The following is a 19764-nucleotide window of genomic DNA, read 5'->3' on the forward strand; positions in this document are numbered from 1 at the left end:
TGCCAGAGATCACACACACACACTACTCATGCTGGCAGTGCCAGAGATCACACACACACACACTACTCATGCTGGCAGTGCCAGAGATCACACACACACACACTACTCATGCTGGCAGTGCCAGAGATCACACACACACACTACTCATGCTGGCAGTGCCAGAGATCACACACACACACTACTCATGCTGGCAGTGCCAGAGATCACACACACACACACTACTCATGCTGGCAGTGCCAGAGATCACACACACACACACTACTCATGCTGGCAGTGCCAGAGATCACACACACACACTACTCATGCTGGCAGTGCCAGAGATCACACACACACACTACTCATGCTGGCAGTGCCAGAGATCACACACACACACACTACTCATGCTGGCAGTGCCAGAGATCACACACACACACTACTCATGCTGGCAGTGCCAGAGATCACACACACACACTACTCATGCTGGCAGTGCCAGAGATCACACACACACACTACTCATGCTGGCAGTGCCAGAGATCACACACACACACTACTCATGCTGGCAGTGCCAGAGATCACACACACACACTACTCATGCTGGCAGTGCCAGAGATCACACACACACACACTACTCATGCTGGCAGTGCCAGAGATCACACACACACACTGCATATCCAAATAGTCCAACAGATTACAATCAATTTGACAGAGTAGAAGTGGAAGCAGACTGTATCTGGGCCAAACCCACACACAAACATTACTTTGAAAAATCAACATTTCAGCCGAAAGTCATTTTTCTGCCTTTGTCAGAATTAAGAAATGTTGGGTATATTTTGCTACTCTGCTGCTGTGTTAGCAAGCTGGAAGATATCTGTTGGTTAACTGTTAGAGAGCTTTTACTCAGCTGTTAACGAGATGGTAGTTAGCTGTTGGCTAGCTGTTAGTTAGCTGTTAGCTGTTAGTTAGCTGGTAGCTAGGTGGTAGCTGTTAGTTAGCTGTTACATAACTGTTTGTTAGCTGTTATTTAGCTGTTAGTTAGCTGTCTGTTAGCTGGCAACTAACTATTAGTTAGCGTTTAGTTAGGTGTTAGTTAGCATTTACTTAGCTGTTAGTTAGCTCTTATCTTGCTGTTGGTTAGCTGGTAGCTAACTGTTAACTATGTGTTAGCTCGCTGGAAGTTGGATCATAAAGGAAAGTTTAGGCACAGAGAATATTTTTTAAAACATTTTGAAGTAACAGCAGAGTTATCAATATCTAGTAGTTATTCATCAAAGTGCTACCGTTAGTACCTCTTAGTTCATTTCCAGTATATTTTTTAAAGTGTGTGTCTGCGTGCGTGTGTGTAGTAGGTCACATGGTCAGTAAGACAAACAGCCTCTCATTCCAGGTCAATCACAGACTAGAGATTAAACAGTTAATCCCTCTCTATCGCTCTCCCCTTCTATCTCTCTCTCCCCTTCTCTCTCTCTCTCTCTTTCTCTATCTCTCTATCGCTCTCCCCTTCTATCTCTATCTCTCTCTCTCTCTCTCTTTCTCTCTCTCTCTATCGCTCTCCCCTTCTATCTCTCTCTCCCCTTCTCTCTCTCTCTCTTTCTCCCTCCCCCCTCTCTCTCTCTCTGACTCTATCTTCTTTCTCTCTATCCTTCCCTACATGCTATATTTTCCCAATGACTGTGTGTGTGTGTGTGTGTGTGTGTGTGTGTGTGTGTGTGTGTGTGTGTGTGTGTGTGTGTGTGTGTGTGTGTGTGTGTGTGTGTGTGTGTGTGTGTGTGTGTGTGTCAGACAGGTAGGCTGTGCTGCTCTCTGTTCCTCACCTAAAGCTTAGGTCTAACCCTAACCCTAATGAGCTCAGCTACAGAGCTGGCCTGATCCCACTGGGTGACGGCGTATGTGTACGTGTGTGTGACCCTAACCGTAACCCCATTTAACTGAGCAGCAGTGTATCTAACTTCTGTGTGTATTGTGTGTCCTAGGTGTGTGTAGTCAGTCAGTCCAGATGGAAGCCGAACAGTCAGGGTTCGTGGGCTCTAAGGTGGATCTACCATGTCTTTTTATCAACAGCATCCCACCTGTCAAGATCTCACAGGTAACCATCACACACACACACACATGCAATCAATACAACATCTGCAAGAACTTTGCCTTGAATTCTTCCCTCCCTCCAGGTGACATGGCAGAAGGTGATTAATGGAAAGAAACAGAACGTGGCGATAGCCAACCCGTCTCTAGGCGTGTCTGTGGCTCCGCCCTTCAAAGACAGAGTCAGCTTCAAAAACCCTGTGGTGAGGATGATGTGGAGTTGTGGTTGTGGTTGTGTTGCAGTTGTGTTGCGGTTGTGTTCTAACCTTGACATGCAGTCTTGTGGTTGTCATTATGGTTGTGTTGAGGTTGTTTTGTGGTTGTGTTGTGCTTGTTGTTGTGTTGTGGTTGTGGTTGTGTTGCGGTTGTGTTGCGGTTGTGTTGTGGTTGTGTGGTGGTTGGGTTGTGTTGAGGTTGTGTTGTGGTTGTAGTTGTGTTGTGGTTGTGTGGTGGTTGGGTTGTGTTGAGGTTGTTTTGTGGTTGTAGTTGTGTTGTGGTTGTGTTGTGGTTGTGTTGTGGTTGTAGTTGTGTTGTGGTTGTGTGGTGGTTGGGTTGTGGTTGTGGTTGTGTTGTGGTTGTGTTGTGGTTGTGTTGTAGTTGTGTTGTAGTTGTGTTGTGGTTGTGTTGTGGTTGGGTTGTGGTTGTGTTGTGGTTGTTGTTGTGTTGTGGTTGTGTGGTGGTTGGGTTGTGTTGAGGTTGTTTTGTGGTTGTAGTTGTGTTGTGGTTGTGTTGTGGTTGTGTTGTGGTTGTAGTTGTGTTGTGGTTGTGTGGTGGTTGGGTTGTGGTTGTAGTTGTGTTGTGGTTGTAGTTGTGTTGTGGTTGTGTTGTGGTTGTGTTGTGGTTGTAGTTGTGTTGTGGTTGTGTGGTGGTTGGGTTGTGGTTGTAGTTGTGTTGTGGTTGTGTTGTGGTTGTGTTGTGGTTGTAGTTGTGTTGTGGTTGTGTGGTGGTTGGGTTGTGTTGAGGTTGTTTTGTGGTTGTAGTTGTGTTGTGGTTGTGTTGTGGTTGTGTTGTGGTTGTAGTTGTGTTGTGGTTGTGTGGTGGTTGGGTTGTGGTTGTGGTTGTGTTGTGGTTGTAGTTGTGTTGTGGTTGTGTTGTGGTTGTAGTTGTGTTGTAGTTGTGTTGTGGTTGTGTTGTGGTTGGGTTGTGGTTGTGTTGTGGTTGTTGTTGTGTTGTGGTGGTTGGGTTGTGTTGTTGTGTTGTGGTGGTTGGGTTGTGGTTGTGGTTGTGTTGTGGTTGTAGTTGGTCTCTAAATATATGGCTCTGGTGTTAAGGTGCGGAGGAAAACTCCGTCCCTGGAGGACACCACTCTGACCTTCTCGTCTCTGCGACTGTCTGACGAGGCCAGATACATCTGTGAATACACGACCTTCCCTGCTGGCAACCGCGAAAACACGGTCAACCTCACAGTCTACGGTAAGAGCACAACACAGAGCTACTATGCGGATGTCGGCCAACACGGGTTAACTTTCAATCTGATTGAATATAGGCCAATGTTTCTGCATTCATGGGTCAGTGCTGCTTTCAGTATGTCGGCTCAGTGGTGAATGTGTATAAAGAGGGAAGAATTCAGATATGACGTCCTTGTTTTATCCGCTGAGTCTTGATGAAATTGGGATCATATATACTGTGCTAATGAAAATACATTAAAAAAAAGAGTAATGGAGAGTAATGTACAATATGGTGAATTTACGAAAATGAGACATTTGTGTTAAGTGCATGGGGATCATCATCTTTATGCACCTCCGCTATTAAAAATGGACTTTAAACGCTACATTGTCTACAACCTCAGGCCTGAGGATTGTATAATGATTGAATCCTGGCCTGAGGATTGTATAATGAGTGAATCCTGGCCTGAGGATTGTATAATGAGTGAATCCTGGCCTGAGGATTGTATAATGATTGAATCCCAGCCTGAGGATTGTATAATGAGTGAATCCTGGCCTGAGGATTGTATAATGAGTGAATCCTGGCCTGAGGATTGTATAATGAGTGAATCCCGGCCTGAGGATTGTATAATGAGTGAATCCTGGCCTGAGGATTGTATAATGATTGAATCCTGGCCTGAGGATTGTATAATGATTGAATCCTGGCCTGAGGATTGTATAATGATTGAATCCTGGCCTGAGGATTGTATAATGATTGAATCCTGGCCTGAGGATTGTATAATGATTGAATCCCGGCCTGAGGATTGTATAATGAGTGAATCCCGGCCTGAGGATTGTATAATGATGGCCTGAGGATTGTATAATGATTGAATCCTGGCCTGAGGATTGTATAATGAGTGAATCCCGGCCTGAGGATTGTATAATGAGTGAATCCCGGCCTGAGGATTGTATAATGAGTGAATCCCGGCCTGAGGGTTGAATGATTGAATCCTGGCCTGAGGATTGTATAATGATTGAATCCTGGCCTGAGGATTGTATAATGAGTGAATCCCGGCCTGAGGATTGTATAATGATTGAATCCTGGCCTGAGGATTGTATAATGATTGAATCCTGGCCTGAGGATTGTATAATGATTGAATCCCGGCCTGAGGATTGTATAATGATTGAATCCTGGCCTGAGGATTGTATAATGAGTGAATCCCGGCCTGAGGATTGTATAATGATTGAATCCTGGCCTGAGGATTGTATAATGAGTGAATCCTGGCCTGAGGATTGTATAATGAGTGAATCCCGGCCTGAGGATTGTATAATGATTGAATCCTGGCCTGAGGATTGTATAATGATTGAATCCTGGCCTGAGGATTGTATAATGAGTGAATCCTGGCCTGAGGATTGTATAATGATTGAATCCTGGCCTGAGGATTGTATAATGATTGAATCCCGGCCTGAGGATTGTATAATGATTGAATCCTGGCCTGAGGATTGTATAATGAGTGAATCCTGGCCTGAGGATTGTATAATGAGTGAATCCTGGCCTGAGGATTGTATAATGATTGAATCCTGGCCTGAGGATTGTATAATGATTGAATCCTGGCCTGAGGATTGTATAATGATTGAATCCCGGCCTGAGGATTGTATAATGATTGAATCCCGGCCTGAGGATTGTATAATGATTGAATCCTGGCCTGAGGATTGTATAATGATTGAATCCTGGCCTGAGGATTGTATAATGATTGAATCCTGGCCTGAGGATTGTATAATGAGTGAATCCTGGCCTGAGGATTGTATAATGATTGAATCCTGGCCTGAGGATTGTATAATGAGTGAATCCCGGCCTGAGGATTGAATCCTGGCCTGAGGATTGTATAATGATTGAATCCTGGCCTGAGGATTGTATAATGATGGCCTGAGGATTGTATAATGATGGCCTGAGGATTGTATAATGATTGAATCCTGGCCTGAGGATTGTATAATGATGGCCTGAGGATTGTATAATGATTGAATCCTGGCCTGAGGATTGTATAATGATTGAATCCCAGCCTGAGGATTGTATAATGAGTGAATCCTGGCCTGAGGATTGTATAATGATTGAATCCTGGCCTGAGGATTGTATAATGATTGAATCCTGGCCTGAGGATTGTATAATGATTGAATCCTGGCCTGAGGATTGTATAATGATTGAATCCTGGCCTGAGGATTGTATAATGATTGAATCCCGGCCTGAGGATTGTATAATGATTGAATCCCGGCCTGAGGATTGTATAATGATTGAATCCTGGCCTGAGGATTGTATAATGATTGAATCCTGGCCTGAGGATTGTATAATGAGTGAATCCTGGCCTGAGGATTGTATAATGATTGAATCCTGGCCTGAGGATTGTATAATGATTGAATCCTGGCCTGAGGATTGTATAATGATTGAATCCCGACCTGAGGATTGTATAATGATTGAATCCCGACCTGAGGATTGTATAATGAGTGAATCCTGGCCTGAGGATTGTATAATGAGTGAATCCTGGCCTGAGGATTGTATAATGATTGAATCCCGACCTGAGGATTGTATAATGAGTGAATCCTGGCCTGAGGATTGTATAATGAGTGAATCCTGGCCTGAGGATTGTATAATGAGTGAATCCTGGCCTGAGGATTGTATAATGAGTGAATCCCGGCCTGAGGATTGTATAATGATTGAATCCTGGCCTGAGGATTGTATAATGATTGAATCCTGGCCTGAGGATTGTATAATGAGTGAATCCCGGCCTGAGGATTGAATCCTGGCCTGAGGATTGTATAATGATTGAATCCCAGCCTGAGGATTGTATAATTAGTGAATCCCGACCTGTGTAATATGTCATATGATATCCTTGGGGCCTTGTACACCACATTTCCTGTAACTCAAATGATGTCTAGCAGCTATGTGCTGTGATTTGACCAACTGTTGCTGTGCTGTGATTTGACCAACTGTTGCTGTGCTGTGATTTGACCAACTGTTGCTGTGCTGTGATTTGACCAACTGTTGCTGTGCTGTGATTTGACCAACTGTTGCTGTGCTGTGATTTGACCAACTGTTGCTGTGCTGTGATTTGACCAACTGTTGCTGTGCTGTGATTTGACCAACTGTTGCTGTGCTGTGATTTGACCAACTGTTGCTGTGCTGTGATATGACCAACTGTTGCTGTGCTGTGATTTGACCAACTGTTGCTGTGCTGTGATTTGACCAACTGTTGCTGTGCTGTGATTTGACCAACTGTTGCTGTGCTGTGATTGACCAACTGTTGCTGTGCTGTGATTTGACCAACTGTTGCTGTGCTGTGATTTGACCAACTGTTGCTGTGCTGTGATTTGACCAACTGTTGCTGTGCTGTGATTTGACCAACTGTTGCTGTGCTGTGATTTGACCAACTGTTGCTGTGCTGTGATTTGACCAACTGTTGCTGTGCTGTGATATGACCAACTGTTGCTGTGCTGTGATTTGACCAACTGTTGCTGTGCTGTGATTTGACCAACTGTTGCTGTGCTGTGATTTGACCAACTGTTGCTGTGCTGTGATATGACCAACTGTTGCTGTGCTGTGATTTGACCAACTGTTGCTGTGCTGTGATTTGACCAACTGTTGCTGTGCTGTGATATGACCAACTGTTGCTGTGCTGTGATTTGACCAACTGTTGCTGTGCTGTGATATGACCAACTGTTGCTGTGCTGTGATTTGACCAACTGTTGCTGTGCTGTGATATGACCAACTGTTGCTGTGCTGTGATTTGACCAACTGTTGCTGTGCTGTGATATGACCAACTGTTGCTGTGCTGTGATTTGACCAACTGTTGCTGTGCTGTGATATGACCAACTGTTGCTGTGCTGTGATTTGACCAACTGTTGCTGTGCTGTGATATGACCAACTGTTGCTGTGCTGTGATTTGACCAACTGTTGCTGTGCTGTGATTTGACCAACTGTTGCTGTGCTGTGATATGACCAACTGTTGCTGTGCTGTGATTTGACCAACTGTTGCTGTGCTGTGATTTGACCAACTGTTGCTGTGCTGTGATTTGACCAACTGTTGCTGTGCTGTGATTTGACCAACTGTTGCTGTGCTGTGATTTGACCAACTGTTGCTGTGCTGTGATTTGACCAACTGTTGCTGTGCTGTGATTTGACCAACTGTTGCTGTGCTGTGATTTGACCAACTGTTGCTGTGCTGTGATTTGACCAACTGTTGCTGTGCTGTGATTTGACCAACTGTTGCTGTGCTGTGTTTGACCAAGTTGTGATTTTGTTGTTGGTCCAGCCCGACCTTTGACCCAGATGAGTTTGTCGACACCCACACTGGTAGCTCGGTCATCCAATCTGAAGACGCCGGTCGCCACCTGCCTCTCGGCCAATGGGAAGCCTCCAGGAACCATCAGGTGGGACGTCACCGTGTGTGTTTGTTTGTGTGTAAACAGCTCTCACAGAGTAATATTTCAAATAGATGGAAACATCTGTGGAATAAGTAAGGATGGGTTAGCGATTGAATAAGGTAGTGTCGCTAGGTGTACAACTTACACCGATACCCAGTACCCAGAGGTACTCCGATGTTATGATTGTAAAACCGTGTAGTGTTCAGGAGGCCTAAGACAGGAGATGTGACCTGCACACTTTGACACTAAAGCTTCATGAAACAGTTTGAAAATAAAGCGTTATGAAACAACTAGAAACTACAAATCGTTATGAAAAGTTAACACTACAAAGCTTTATGAAACAGACACTACAAAGCTTTATGAAACAGACACTCCAAAGCTTTATGAAACAGACACTCTAAAGCTTCATGAAACAGACACTCTAAAGCTTTATGAAACAGACACTACAAAGCTTTATGAAACAGACACTCCAAAGCTTTATGAAACAGACACTCTAAAGCTTCATGAAACAGTTTGAAAATAAAGAGTTATGAAACAACTAGAAACTACAAATCGTTATGAAAAGTTAACACTACAAAGCTTTATGAAACAGACACTCTAAAGCTTTATGAAACAGACACTCTAAAGCTTTATGAAACAGACACTCTAAAGCTTTATGAAACAGACACTCTAAAGCTTTATGAAACAGACACTCTAAAGCTTTATGAAACAGTTTAAATTCCAAAGCTTTATGAAACAGACACTCTAAAGCAGGGGTGTCAAAGTCAAATGGACGGAGGGCCAAATAAAAAATTTAGCTACAAGCCGAGGGCCGGACTGTTCGAATGTTCATTGAAAAATTTTTAAATGACGCATATAGTCTAGTGAACCTAATTGAACCTACTGAAAACCTAACAAATATATTCCAATATGATCAGATAAATAAAGCAATATTTTCTTATGGCTCTGTCAGTAATCTTTAATTTTCAACAGACACAAAAGACAAATTTCCTTTATATAAAAATCCCCATAACATGAACATTAAATGAAAGAAACCGGTATTCAAGGCACCATCAGTAGCCTATATTTTCTATTTTAGCAAAAGTGGGCTAAATTTACTTCAAAGAAAAAAACAATAATAGCAATTTTCTATCATCCACTCAACTGAAATATTTTTAAAATATAATTGGATTGAAATACAATAAAATAAAGTGCAAAAATCTATTAATCAAAAACAACACTTTGTTTAAGGAGAAGTAACATGCAGTGAAAACAAATATTAAACTTTAACTTTTAAACTTGAACTGAGTAAAAACTCTAAATATGTGATTGCACAGTAATGTTCACTTGTTTGAGGTTGAGGGTGATACTTGGTGGTGTCCCATCTTTTCCACAAGTTCATCAATGTTCGGGGTAAGGCTCTGAGCTGAGGAAATCCTCAGAATTGAGTGGAGGTGTTCAGCAGTAAGTCGACTTCTGTGTGATGTTTTGTTCAAGTTCATCAAAGAAAACAGTTGTTCACACAGGTATGTGCTGCCAAACATAGACAACGTTTGAGCAGCCTGGATGCGCAGCTGGGGCATTGTGTCGGGAGGAAACGGGCGAACTCCGCAGCACCCACTGCCGCATATTTTGCCCTCAGTGCATCATTGCATTGGAGGTCAATCAACTCCATTTGGAGGTTTGGTGGTGAGCTTTCCACGTCAACAGCAAATGGGTTACCGAGCAGTTCCAACCTGCTTTTTGTGCTTCAAAGTCAGCAAATCGGCGTCGAAAGTCAGCGGCAAGCATACCTATTTTATCAGCCAACTGTGCGCTCGGGAACGCACTGGTAGAGAGCTTCTCTTTCATGGTCTGGCAGCTGGGAAAGTGGCTCAAATTTTCTTTCCGCATCTGCGTCTCCCACAGAGTCAGTTTGGTTTTAAATGCCTTCACTGTACTGTACATATCAGAGATGACACGATCCCGACCCTGCAGCTGCAAGTTCATTGCATTCAGATGACTCGTAATGTCACACAGAAAAGCCATTTCACACAGAAACATTTAGTCTCGGAGTTGTGTTGTGTCTTTCCCTTTGCTGTCCAAGAACAGACAAATCTCCTCACGAAGCTCGAAACATCTTTGAAGCACCTTTCCCTGGCTTAGCCATCGCACCTCTGTGTGATAAGGCAAATCACCATGCTCCGTTTCTAACTCCGTCAGAAATGCCTTGAACTGGCGGTGATTCAAACCTTTGGCTCTGATAAAGTTAACTGTGCGCGTGATGATGCTCATTACATGCTCCATTTTCAAGGCTTTACCGCACAACGCTTCCTGGTGTATGATACAATGATAAGCTGTCAGCTCACCTGTCGCGTTTTCCTCTTGCATCTTTTCCCGTATCTTCGCCACCAGTCCGCTCCTGTGTCCACACATCGCAGGTGCTCCGTCGGTTGTCAAACCCACAAGTTTTTCCCAAGGCAGCTCCATCTCATTTACACATCTTGACACCTCTTCATACAAATCATGCCCCGTAGTTGTGCCATGCATAGGACGTAAAGCCAAAAACTCCTCTGTCACGCTTATGCTGGAGTCCACTCCGCGGATGAAAATTGACAACTGGGCAATGTCAGAAATGTCGGTGCTCTCATCCACAGCCAAGGAATATGCAATGAAATCTTTTCCCTTTTTCACAAGCTGCTCTTTTAGATTGATGGACAACTGGTCTACTCTCTCGGCAATGGTGTTTCTGCTCAGACTCACATTTAAAAAGAGTTGCCTTTTTTCTGGGCAAACTTCGTCACAAACTTTAATCATGCAGTTTTTGATGAAATCCCCTCCGTAAATGGCCGGGCTGATTTAGCGATCTCTTCTGCCAAAATAAAACTGGCCTTGACAGCAGCCTGGCCTTGTGATTTGGCTTTTTTGAACAGAGCCTGTCGAGATTTGAGGCCTCGTTTTAATTCCTCTGCCTTTTGTAGCCTTTGTTCCATGTCCATATTCTTGTTTTTGTCCGCGTGTTTCGTTTCATAATGTCGTCTCAGATTATACTCTTTCAGTACCGCCACACTTTCTCCACACAGAAGACACACAGGTTTTCCAGCTACCTCCGTGAACAAATACTCCGACTCCCACCTTGTTTGAAACCCCGGTTCTCAGTGTCCACCTTCCGTTTTGCCATTTTTGATGGGTATCTGAAAGTTAATTTTACTGTGATGCTGACAACTGCTGTGCCAATAAATATTGAAATGAAGCAGCCTACTGCTCGGTGCGTCACCGTTGCATTGTGGGAAATGTAGTATTGGTGCGTGTAAAAGATCTGCGGGCTGCCGGCTTGCTGCGGTCTGCGGGCCGGTTCTAATAATAAATCAAGATCATCCCAGGGGCCGTAAAAAACCTTCTCGCGGGCCAGATGTGGCCCGCGGGCCTTGACTCTGACATATGTGCTCTAAAGCTTTATGAAACAGTTTAAATTCCAAAGCTTTATGAAACAGTTTAAAGTGCATAGCTTTATGAAACAGTTTAAAGTGCATAGCTTTATGAAACAGTTTAAATTCCAAAGCTTTATGAAACAGACACTCTAAAGCTTTATGAAACAGTTTAAAGTGCATAGCTTTATGAAACAGTTTAAAGTGCATAGCTTTATGAAACAGTTTGACTTTCCAAAGCTTTATTTGCATATTGATATTACAATGCTTTATGACACTCAAGCCTCATCTGACATATGAAACACCACTGCACCAACTAGCCCAGTTTCACACTACTAATTATCCTAACACCTCTGGAAGATGAACCACTTCCATGCCAGTCAGAAGAATTTAAGGGCTCTATTAAAAACAGATTTGCTGAAGTGTTCTTCAGCTTACAAGCCTCCCCCTTTTTCCTCTAAACATAAGGATGGTGATTATGGCCAAAAAGTTATATTTTAGTTTCATCAAATCAATCAATCAAATGTATTTATAAAGCCCTTCGTACATCAGCTGATATCTCAAAGTGCTGTACAGAAACCCAGCCTAAAACCCCAAACAGCAAGCAATGCAGGTGTAAAAGCACGACCAGAGGACATTTCTCCAAAAAGTATGATCTTTGTCCCCATGTGCAGTTGCAAACCGTAGTCTGGCTTTTTTTATGGCGGTTTTGGAGTAGTGGCTTCTTCCTTGCTGAGCGGCCTTTCAGGTTATATCGATTTAGGACTCGTTTTACTGTGGATATAGATAATTTTGTACCTGTTTCCTTCAGCATTTGTTGCTGTTGTTACTGTTGTTCTGGGATTGATTCACACTTTTCACACCAAAGTACGTTCATCTCTAGGAGACAGAACGCGTCTCCTTCCTGAGCAGTATGATGGCTGCATGGTCCCATGGTGCTTATACTTACGTACTATTGTTTGTACAGATGAACGTGGTAACTTCAGGCGTTTGGAAATTGCTCCCAAGGATGAACCAGACTTGTGGAGGTCCATCATTATTTTTCTGAGATCTTGGCTGATTTCTTTTAATTTTCCCATGATGTCAAGGAAAGAGGCACTGAGTTTGAAGGTAGGCCTTGAAATACATCCACAGGTACACCTCCAATTGACTCAAATGATGTCAATTAGCCTATCAGAAGCTTCCAAAGCCATGACAACATTTTCTGGAATTTTCCAAGCTGTTTAAAGGCACAATCAACTTAGTGCATGTAAACTTCTGACCCACTGGAATTGTGATGCGGTGAATTATAAATGAAATAATCTGTATGTAAACAATTGTTTGAAAAATTGCTTGTGTCATGCACAAAGTAGATGTCCTATCCAATTGGCAAAACTATAGTTTGTTAACAAGAAATTTGTGGAGTGGTTGAAAACTGAGTTTTAGTGACTCCAACCTAAGTGTATGTAAACTTGGATACAACATCTGGATGCCAGGAAGCTTGGTCACAGTGATGTACTGGGCCTTACGAACTGCCCTCTGTAGCACCTTACGGTCAGATGCCGAGCAGTTGCCATAACAGGCGTTGAAGTAACCGGTCAGGATGCTTCGATGGTGCAGCTGTAGAACCTTTTGAGGATCTGAGGACCCATGCCAAATCTTTTTAGTTTCCTGAGGGGGAATAGGCGTTGTCTTGCCCTCTTCACGACTGTCTTGGTGTGTTTAACACATGACAGTTCGTTGGTGATGTGGACACCAAGGAACTTGAAGCTCTCAACCTGCTCCACTACAGCCCCATTGATGAGAATGGGGTCGTGCTCGGTCCCCCTTTTTTTATAGTCCACAACCATTTCCTTTGCCTTGATCATGTTAATGGAGAGGTTGTTATCCTGGCACCACAATGCCAGGTCTCTGACCTCGTCCCTATATGCTGTCTCATCATTGTCGGTGGTCAGGCCTACAACTGTTGTGTTGTCTGCAAATTTAATGATGGTGTTGGAGTTGTGCTTGGCCATGCAGTCATGGGTGAACAGGGAGTACAGTAGGGGACTGAGCACGCACCCCTGAGGTGCCCCTGTGTTGAGGATGAGCGGGGCAGATGTGTTGTTACCTACTCTTACCACCTGGGAGCGGCCCATCAGGAAGTCCATGATCGCAGTTTCAGAGGGAGGTTTTTCGTCCCAGGGTCCTTAGCTTAGTGATGAGCTTTGAGGGCACTATGGTTTTGGACGCTGAGCTGTAGTCAATGAATAGCATTCTCACATAGGTGTTCCTTTTGTCCAGGTTGGAAAGGGTAGTGTGAAGTGCAATAGAGATTGCATCATCTGTGGATCTGTTGGGGCGGTATGCAAATTGGAGTGGGTCTAGTGTTTCTGGGATAATGGTTTTGATATGAGCCATGAACAGCCTTTCAAAGCACTTCATGTCTACAGACTTGAGTGCTACTGGTCAGTAGTCATTTAGGCAGGTTACCTTGGTGTTCTTGGGCACAGGGACTATAGTGGTCTGCTTGAAACATGTTGGTATTACAGACTCTGTCAGGGACAGATTGAAAATGTCACTTGCCAGTTGGTCAGCTAATGCTCGGAGTACACGTCCTGGTAATTCGTCTGACCACGCGGCCTTGTGAATGTTGACATGTATAGTCCTGCTCCTTGAAAGCGGCAGCTCTAACCTTTAGTTAGTGGGGTTTTTACACACATCTAAAATAATGTATCAGCCTACATAGAGGGGTTTTTACACACATCTAAAATAATGTATCAGCCTACATAGAGGGGTTTATACACACATCTACAATAATGTATCAGCCTACATAGAGGGGTTTATACACACATCTACAATAATGTATCAGCCTACATAGAGGGGTTTATACACACATCTACAATAATGTATCAGCCTACATAGAGGGGTTTATACACACATATAAAATAATGTATCAGCCTACATAGAGGGGTTTATACACACATATAAAATAATGTATCAGCCTACATAGAGGGGTTTATACACACATCTACAATAATGTATCAGCCTACATAGAGGGGTTTATACACACATCTACAATAATGTATCAGCCTACATAGAGGGGTTTATACACACATATAAAATAATGTATCAGCCTACATAGAGGGGTTTATACACACATCTACAATAATGTATCAGCCTACATAGAGGGGTTTATACACACATCTACAATAATGTATTAGCTGACATAAAGGGCTTTTTACACATCTAATAGCCCAACCTGCACATATTGAAACTAATACTTTGGCGCACGTTTTTAAGGGCACCTCAGATATTGCCACCCCTCCCACCTCAGATATTGCCACCCCTCCCACCTCAGATATTGCCACCCCTCCCACCTCAGATATTGCCACCCCTCCCACCTCAGATATTGCCACCCCTCCCACCTCAGATATTGCCACCCCTCCCACCTCAGATATTGCCACCCCCCCACCTCAGATATTGCCACCCCTCCCACCTCAGATATTGCCACCCCTCCCACCTCAGATATTGCCACCCCTCCCACCTCAGCAGCAGATAAGACAGATAAGACAGATAAAACATCAATCCCGGCACTAGGGTTTGGAAATATAAGAGACCCGGTTTTGACAATGCCTTAGACAATTGCTCTGGCATAAGGCCAGCCAAAAATGGAGCTCTAAAGCTCTATGACACAGTTAGTAACTACAAGGCTTTATGAAACAGTTTGACACTCTAAAGCTCTATGACACAGTTTGTAACTACAAGGCTTTATGAAACAGTTTGACACTCTAAAGCTCTATGACACAGTTTGTAACTACAAGGCTTTATGAAACAGTTTGACACTCTAAAGCTCTATGACACAGTTTGTAACTACAAGGCTTTATGAAACAGTTTGACACTCTAAAGCTCTGTGACACAGTTTGTAACTACAAGGCTTTATGAAACAGTTTGACACGCTAAAGCTCTATGACACAGTTTGTAACTACAAGGCTTTATGAAACAGTTTGACACGCTAAAGCTCTATGACACAGTTTGTAACTACAAGGCTTTATGAAACAGTTTGACACGCTAAAGCTCTATGACACAGTTTGTAACTACAAGGCTTCATGAAACAGTTTGACACGCTAAAGCTCTATGACACATAATCTCTCCAAAGTAAGAATTCAGACATGAATGATTCTCGAAGGTTTGATCTCAAACAGTGAACATATCAGTAACTGTTGCTTCAAATGTTATATGGAAGTTTATTTCCTGACTGCTTTGTCTCTGTGTGTTTGTTTGTGTCTGTGTGTGTTTCTCTCTGTGTGTCTGTGTGTGTTTCTCTCTGTGTGTGTTTCTCTCTGTGTGTCTGTGTGTGTTTCTCTCTGTGTGTCTGTGTGTGTTTCTCTCTGTGTGTGTTTCTCTCTGTGTGTCTGTGTGTGTTTCTCTGTGTGTGTGTGTGTGTGTTTCTCTCTGTGTGTGTGTGTGTGTGTGTTTCTCTCTGTGTGTCTGTGTGTGTTTCTCTCTGTGTGTCTGTGTGTGTTTCTCTCTGTGTGTCTGTGTGTGTTTCTCTCTGTGTGTCTGTGTGTGTTTCTCTCTGTGTGTCTGTGTGTGTTTCTCTCTGTGTGTGTGTGTGTGTGTGTTTCTCTCTGTGTGTCTGTGTGTGTTTCTCTCTGTGTGTCTGTGTGTGTTTCTCTCTGTGTGTCTGTGTGTGTTTCTCTCTGTGTGTCTGTGTGTGTTTCTCTCTGTGTGTCTGTGTGTGTTTCTCTCTGTGTGTCTGTGTGTGTTTCTCTCTGTGTGTCTGTGTGTGTTTCTCTCTGTGTGTCTGTGTGTGTTTCTCTCTGTGTGTCTGTGTGTGTTTCTCTCTGTGTGTCTGTGTGTGTTTCTCTCTGTGTGTCTGTGTGTGTTTCTCTCTGTGTGTCTGTGTGTGTTTCTCTCTGTGTGTCTGTGTGTGTTTCTCTCTGTGTGTCTGTGTGTGTTTCTCTCTGTGTGTCTGTGTGTGTTTCTCTCTGTGTGTCTGTGTGTCTGTGTGTGTTTCTCTCTGTGTGTCTGTGTGTCTGTGTGTGTTTCTCTCTGTGTGTCTGTGTGTCTGTGTGTGTTTCTCTCTGTGTGTCTGTGTGTCTGTGTGTGTTTCTCTCTGTGTGGCTGTGTGTGTTTCTCTCTGTGTGTCTGTGTGTGTTTCTCTCTGTGTGTCTGTGTGTCTGTGTGTGTTTCTCTCTGTGTGTCTGTGTGTCTGTGTGTGTTTCTCTCTGTGTGTCTGTGTGTCTGTGTGTGTTTCTCTCTGTGTGTCTGTGTGTCTGTGTGTGTTTCTCTGTGTGTCTGTGTGTCTGTGTGTGTTTCTCTCTGTGTGTCTGTGTGTCTGTGTGTGTTTCTCTCTGTGTGTCTGTGTGTCTGTGTGTGTTTCTCTCTGTGTGTCTGTGTGTCTGTGTGTCTGTGTGTGTTTCTCTCTGTGTGTCTGTGTGTCTGTGTGTGTTTCTCTCTGTGTGTCTGTGTGTGTTTCTCTCTGTGTGTCTGTGTGTTCATGCATGTGTGTGTGCACACGTGTGCGTGTATTCATGAGTGTGTGTGTGAGCAGGTGGGACACGCGTGTGCGTGGTGAGGCGACCACCCAGGAGATCCGTAACTCTGATGGGACGATCACGGTACGAAGCGACTTCATCCTGGTACCCAGCAAGAATACACATCTGGAGAAACTCACCTGTATCACCTCCTATAACCAGGAGACATACACCGACTCTGTCACGCTGGACATACAATGTAGGTCACACACACACATACACAACACACACACACACACACACACACACACACACACACACACACACACACACACACACACACACACACACACACACACACACACACACACACACACACACACACACACACACAGGATTGGGGTCAATTCCAATTGAATTTGAAATTCTAATTAAATTATTGAATTCACTCATGAAATTGAGAATATATGTTGAATTCAGTTCGAATTCCAACAAAAATTAATCTTTGAAAATGAATTGATTTGGAATTCAGTATTTTTACATTTCCCAGTTCATGGAGTTAATGCACATAGTATCAGACATTGACTGCAGGATTTATTTGAAATAATTGAAACCTAATTCCAACTCTTTCTACATGTCCAGTATAGGCTTTTCTGAACAGTGACATGATCGGCCTGAAAGGTCTGTGTACTTTTTAACATTTCCTATTAGATGACAAGATCAAAATGCGGAGAGGGTCGTTCTTCGTTTATTTGATGTGAATCTGAAATCAAACACATAAACTGTTTTGTTTTTTGATTTTATTGTCTAAAGGAAATGTGAAATGAAAAACTGAACAATGATTTGATTATTCAAATGGTGTGTTTTTAATGATCGGTTCTGGTTCGACCCGTGCACTGTACGTTTTTGCCAATTCATTAGGAATGGCTTCTTGACAACACAGAACATGATAAATGGGTCATTCTTCATGTTTTTGATCTAATATTATTATTTATATAAAAAACTGTTTCTCATTCCAATGATTTGATGATTGACACTCACTGCAGTTGGTCATGTGACCAGTCCTGAGTCCAATCTAGGTTGGTGAGACAGTCACTGCAGTTGGTCATGTGACCAGTCCTGAGTCCAATCTAGGTCGGTGAGACAGTCACTGCAGTTGGTCATGTGACCAGTCCTGAGTCCAATCTAGGTCGGTGAGACAGTCACTGCAGTTGGTCATGTGACCAGTCCTGAGTCCAATCTAGGTCGGTGAGACAGTCACTGCAGTTGGTCATGTGACCAGTCCTGAGTCCAATCTAGGTCGGTGAGACAGTCACTTCCACAATATTTACAACCTTAAAATTAACGCCTAACCTATAACCTACATAATTGTTGATAGGCTCTATAATATGCCACCAATCTCTTCAGTGCCAACAAGCTTAGACAACATAGGAAAACAGCCACGGTCTGGTGAAATTCACGCGTCAGAACAGTTTTTAATTTGGCCTATGTCAGGATTTGTCCATTTGTGATGAGCCTATAAGCTACATCAATAATAAGGTATAATAAGGTAAGATAGAGGTAAGATAGAATACGGTAAGGTAAGATAAGGTAAGATAGAATACCTCTGTCCATGGACCTATAGCATACCTCTGTGCGTTAAAGGGTCCTGGAGGGCAGGTAATTTGTCCCAGGTGATGCGTTGGGCAGACCGCACCACTTTCTGGAGAGCCCTACGGTTGTGGGCGGTGCAGTTACCGTACCAGGCGGTGATACAGCCAGACAGAATGCTCTCAATTGTGCATCTGTAAATGTTTGTGAGGGTTTTAGGTGGCAAGCCAAATTTCTTCAGCCTCCTGAGGTTAAAGAGGCACTGTTGTGCCTTCTTCACCACACTGCCTGTGTGGGTGTACCATTTCAGTTTGTCAGTGATGTGTACGCCGAGGAACTTTAATCTTTCCACCTTCTCCACTGCGGTCCCATCAATGTGGATAGGGGGGTGCTCCCTCTGCTGTTTCCTGAAGTCCATGATCATCTCCTTTGTTTTGTTGACATTGAGTGAGAAGTTATTTTCCTGACACCACACTCCGAGAGGCCTCACCTCCTCCCTGTAAGCCGTCTCATCATTGTTGGTAATCAAGCCTACCACTGTCGTCTGCAAACTTGATGATTGAGTTGGAGGCATGCATGGACATGCAGTCATGGGTGAACAGGGAGTACAGGAAGGGGCAAAGAACGCAGCCTTGTAGGGCCCCAGTGTTGAGCATCAGCAAAGCGGAGGTGTTGTTTCCTACCTTCACCACCTGGGGGCGGCCCGTCTGGAAGTCCATGACCCAGGGCCTCGAGCTTAATGATGAGCTTGGAGGGTACTCTGGTGTTGAATACTGAGCTATAGTCAATTAACAGCATTCTTACATTGGTCTACAACTGGTTCCATGACCATCCCAGGTTTACAATTTTCTTTCTCCCGCCATATTCCAAATTTTTCAACCCAATTGAGGAATTTCAGCATGGTGGTGGAAGATGTATGATGTCAACCCCCATGAACATATGGCCCTTCTCCATGGAGGAGGCCTGTGGTGACGTTCCAGCAGAGTCCTGTCAGGGGTGGATGCATCATGCCAAGGAGAATATCGCCTGTGATGTTTATGAAAATCTGTGGCCGGACCAGAACAGCAGATATGACTGATTTTGTTTTCACAATGGATTATTTGTTTCCGATTTCATTGTATTTTCACAGTTTCTTGATATATTTAATGCAATTGATCTATAACATACAGTACAGTGGTACCAATAGGCCTATTTGTCTTCCTTTCAAAATATATTTACTTTATGTTTGCATTTTTACTGTATGTGTGCGTACAATATGCTGTTTGACATGTATTGAGTCATGTTGAAATATCAAACGTACATTTTTGCATGTGTTCCTTTCTTGTTTGAGCACACACAAACAATATGCAGTATAATAACAACATCTTAGTCTGTACACTGAAATAGGTTCTGATAGTACTGTTTTGAATAGGTCACATTAGTGCGATCTCAGTTGTCACTAAGTTAGATTAATTAGATGTGTGTAATTTGTATACAGTTTCATTTTGTTTACAGAGTTTAATTTTGATTGCTGTG

General features: G+C 43.4%; 1 protein-coding gene across 1 annotated transcript in view; it reads left to right on the forward strand.

Annotated features, from left to right (window-relative positions):
* LOC118389738 (nectin-1-like) overlaps positions 1 to 19764 on the forward strand; it is a 33086-nt gene that overhangs the window by 2951 nt on the left and 10371 nt on the right. The window contains exons 2-6 of the mRNA XM_052529193.1: positions 1950 to 2062; positions 2142 to 2258; positions 3327 to 3468; positions 7724 to 7841; positions 16737 to 16918. Coding sequence (XP_052385153.1) covers positions 1950 to 2062; positions 2142 to 2258; positions 3327 to 3468; positions 7724 to 7841; positions 16737 to 16918 — 672 coding nt within the window. The remainder of the gene's footprint in view (positions 1 to 1949; positions 2063 to 2141; positions 2259 to 3326; positions 3469 to 7723; positions 7842 to 16736; positions 16919 to 19764) is intronic.

This window comes from Oncorhynchus keta, chromosome 11 (assembly GCF_023373465.1).
Source record: "Oncorhynchus keta strain PuntledgeMale-10-30-2019 chromosome 11, Oket_V2, whole genome shotgun sequence".
Taxonomy (NCBI): domain Eukaryota; kingdom Metazoa; phylum Chordata; class Actinopteri; order Salmoniformes; family Salmonidae; genus Oncorhynchus; species Oncorhynchus keta.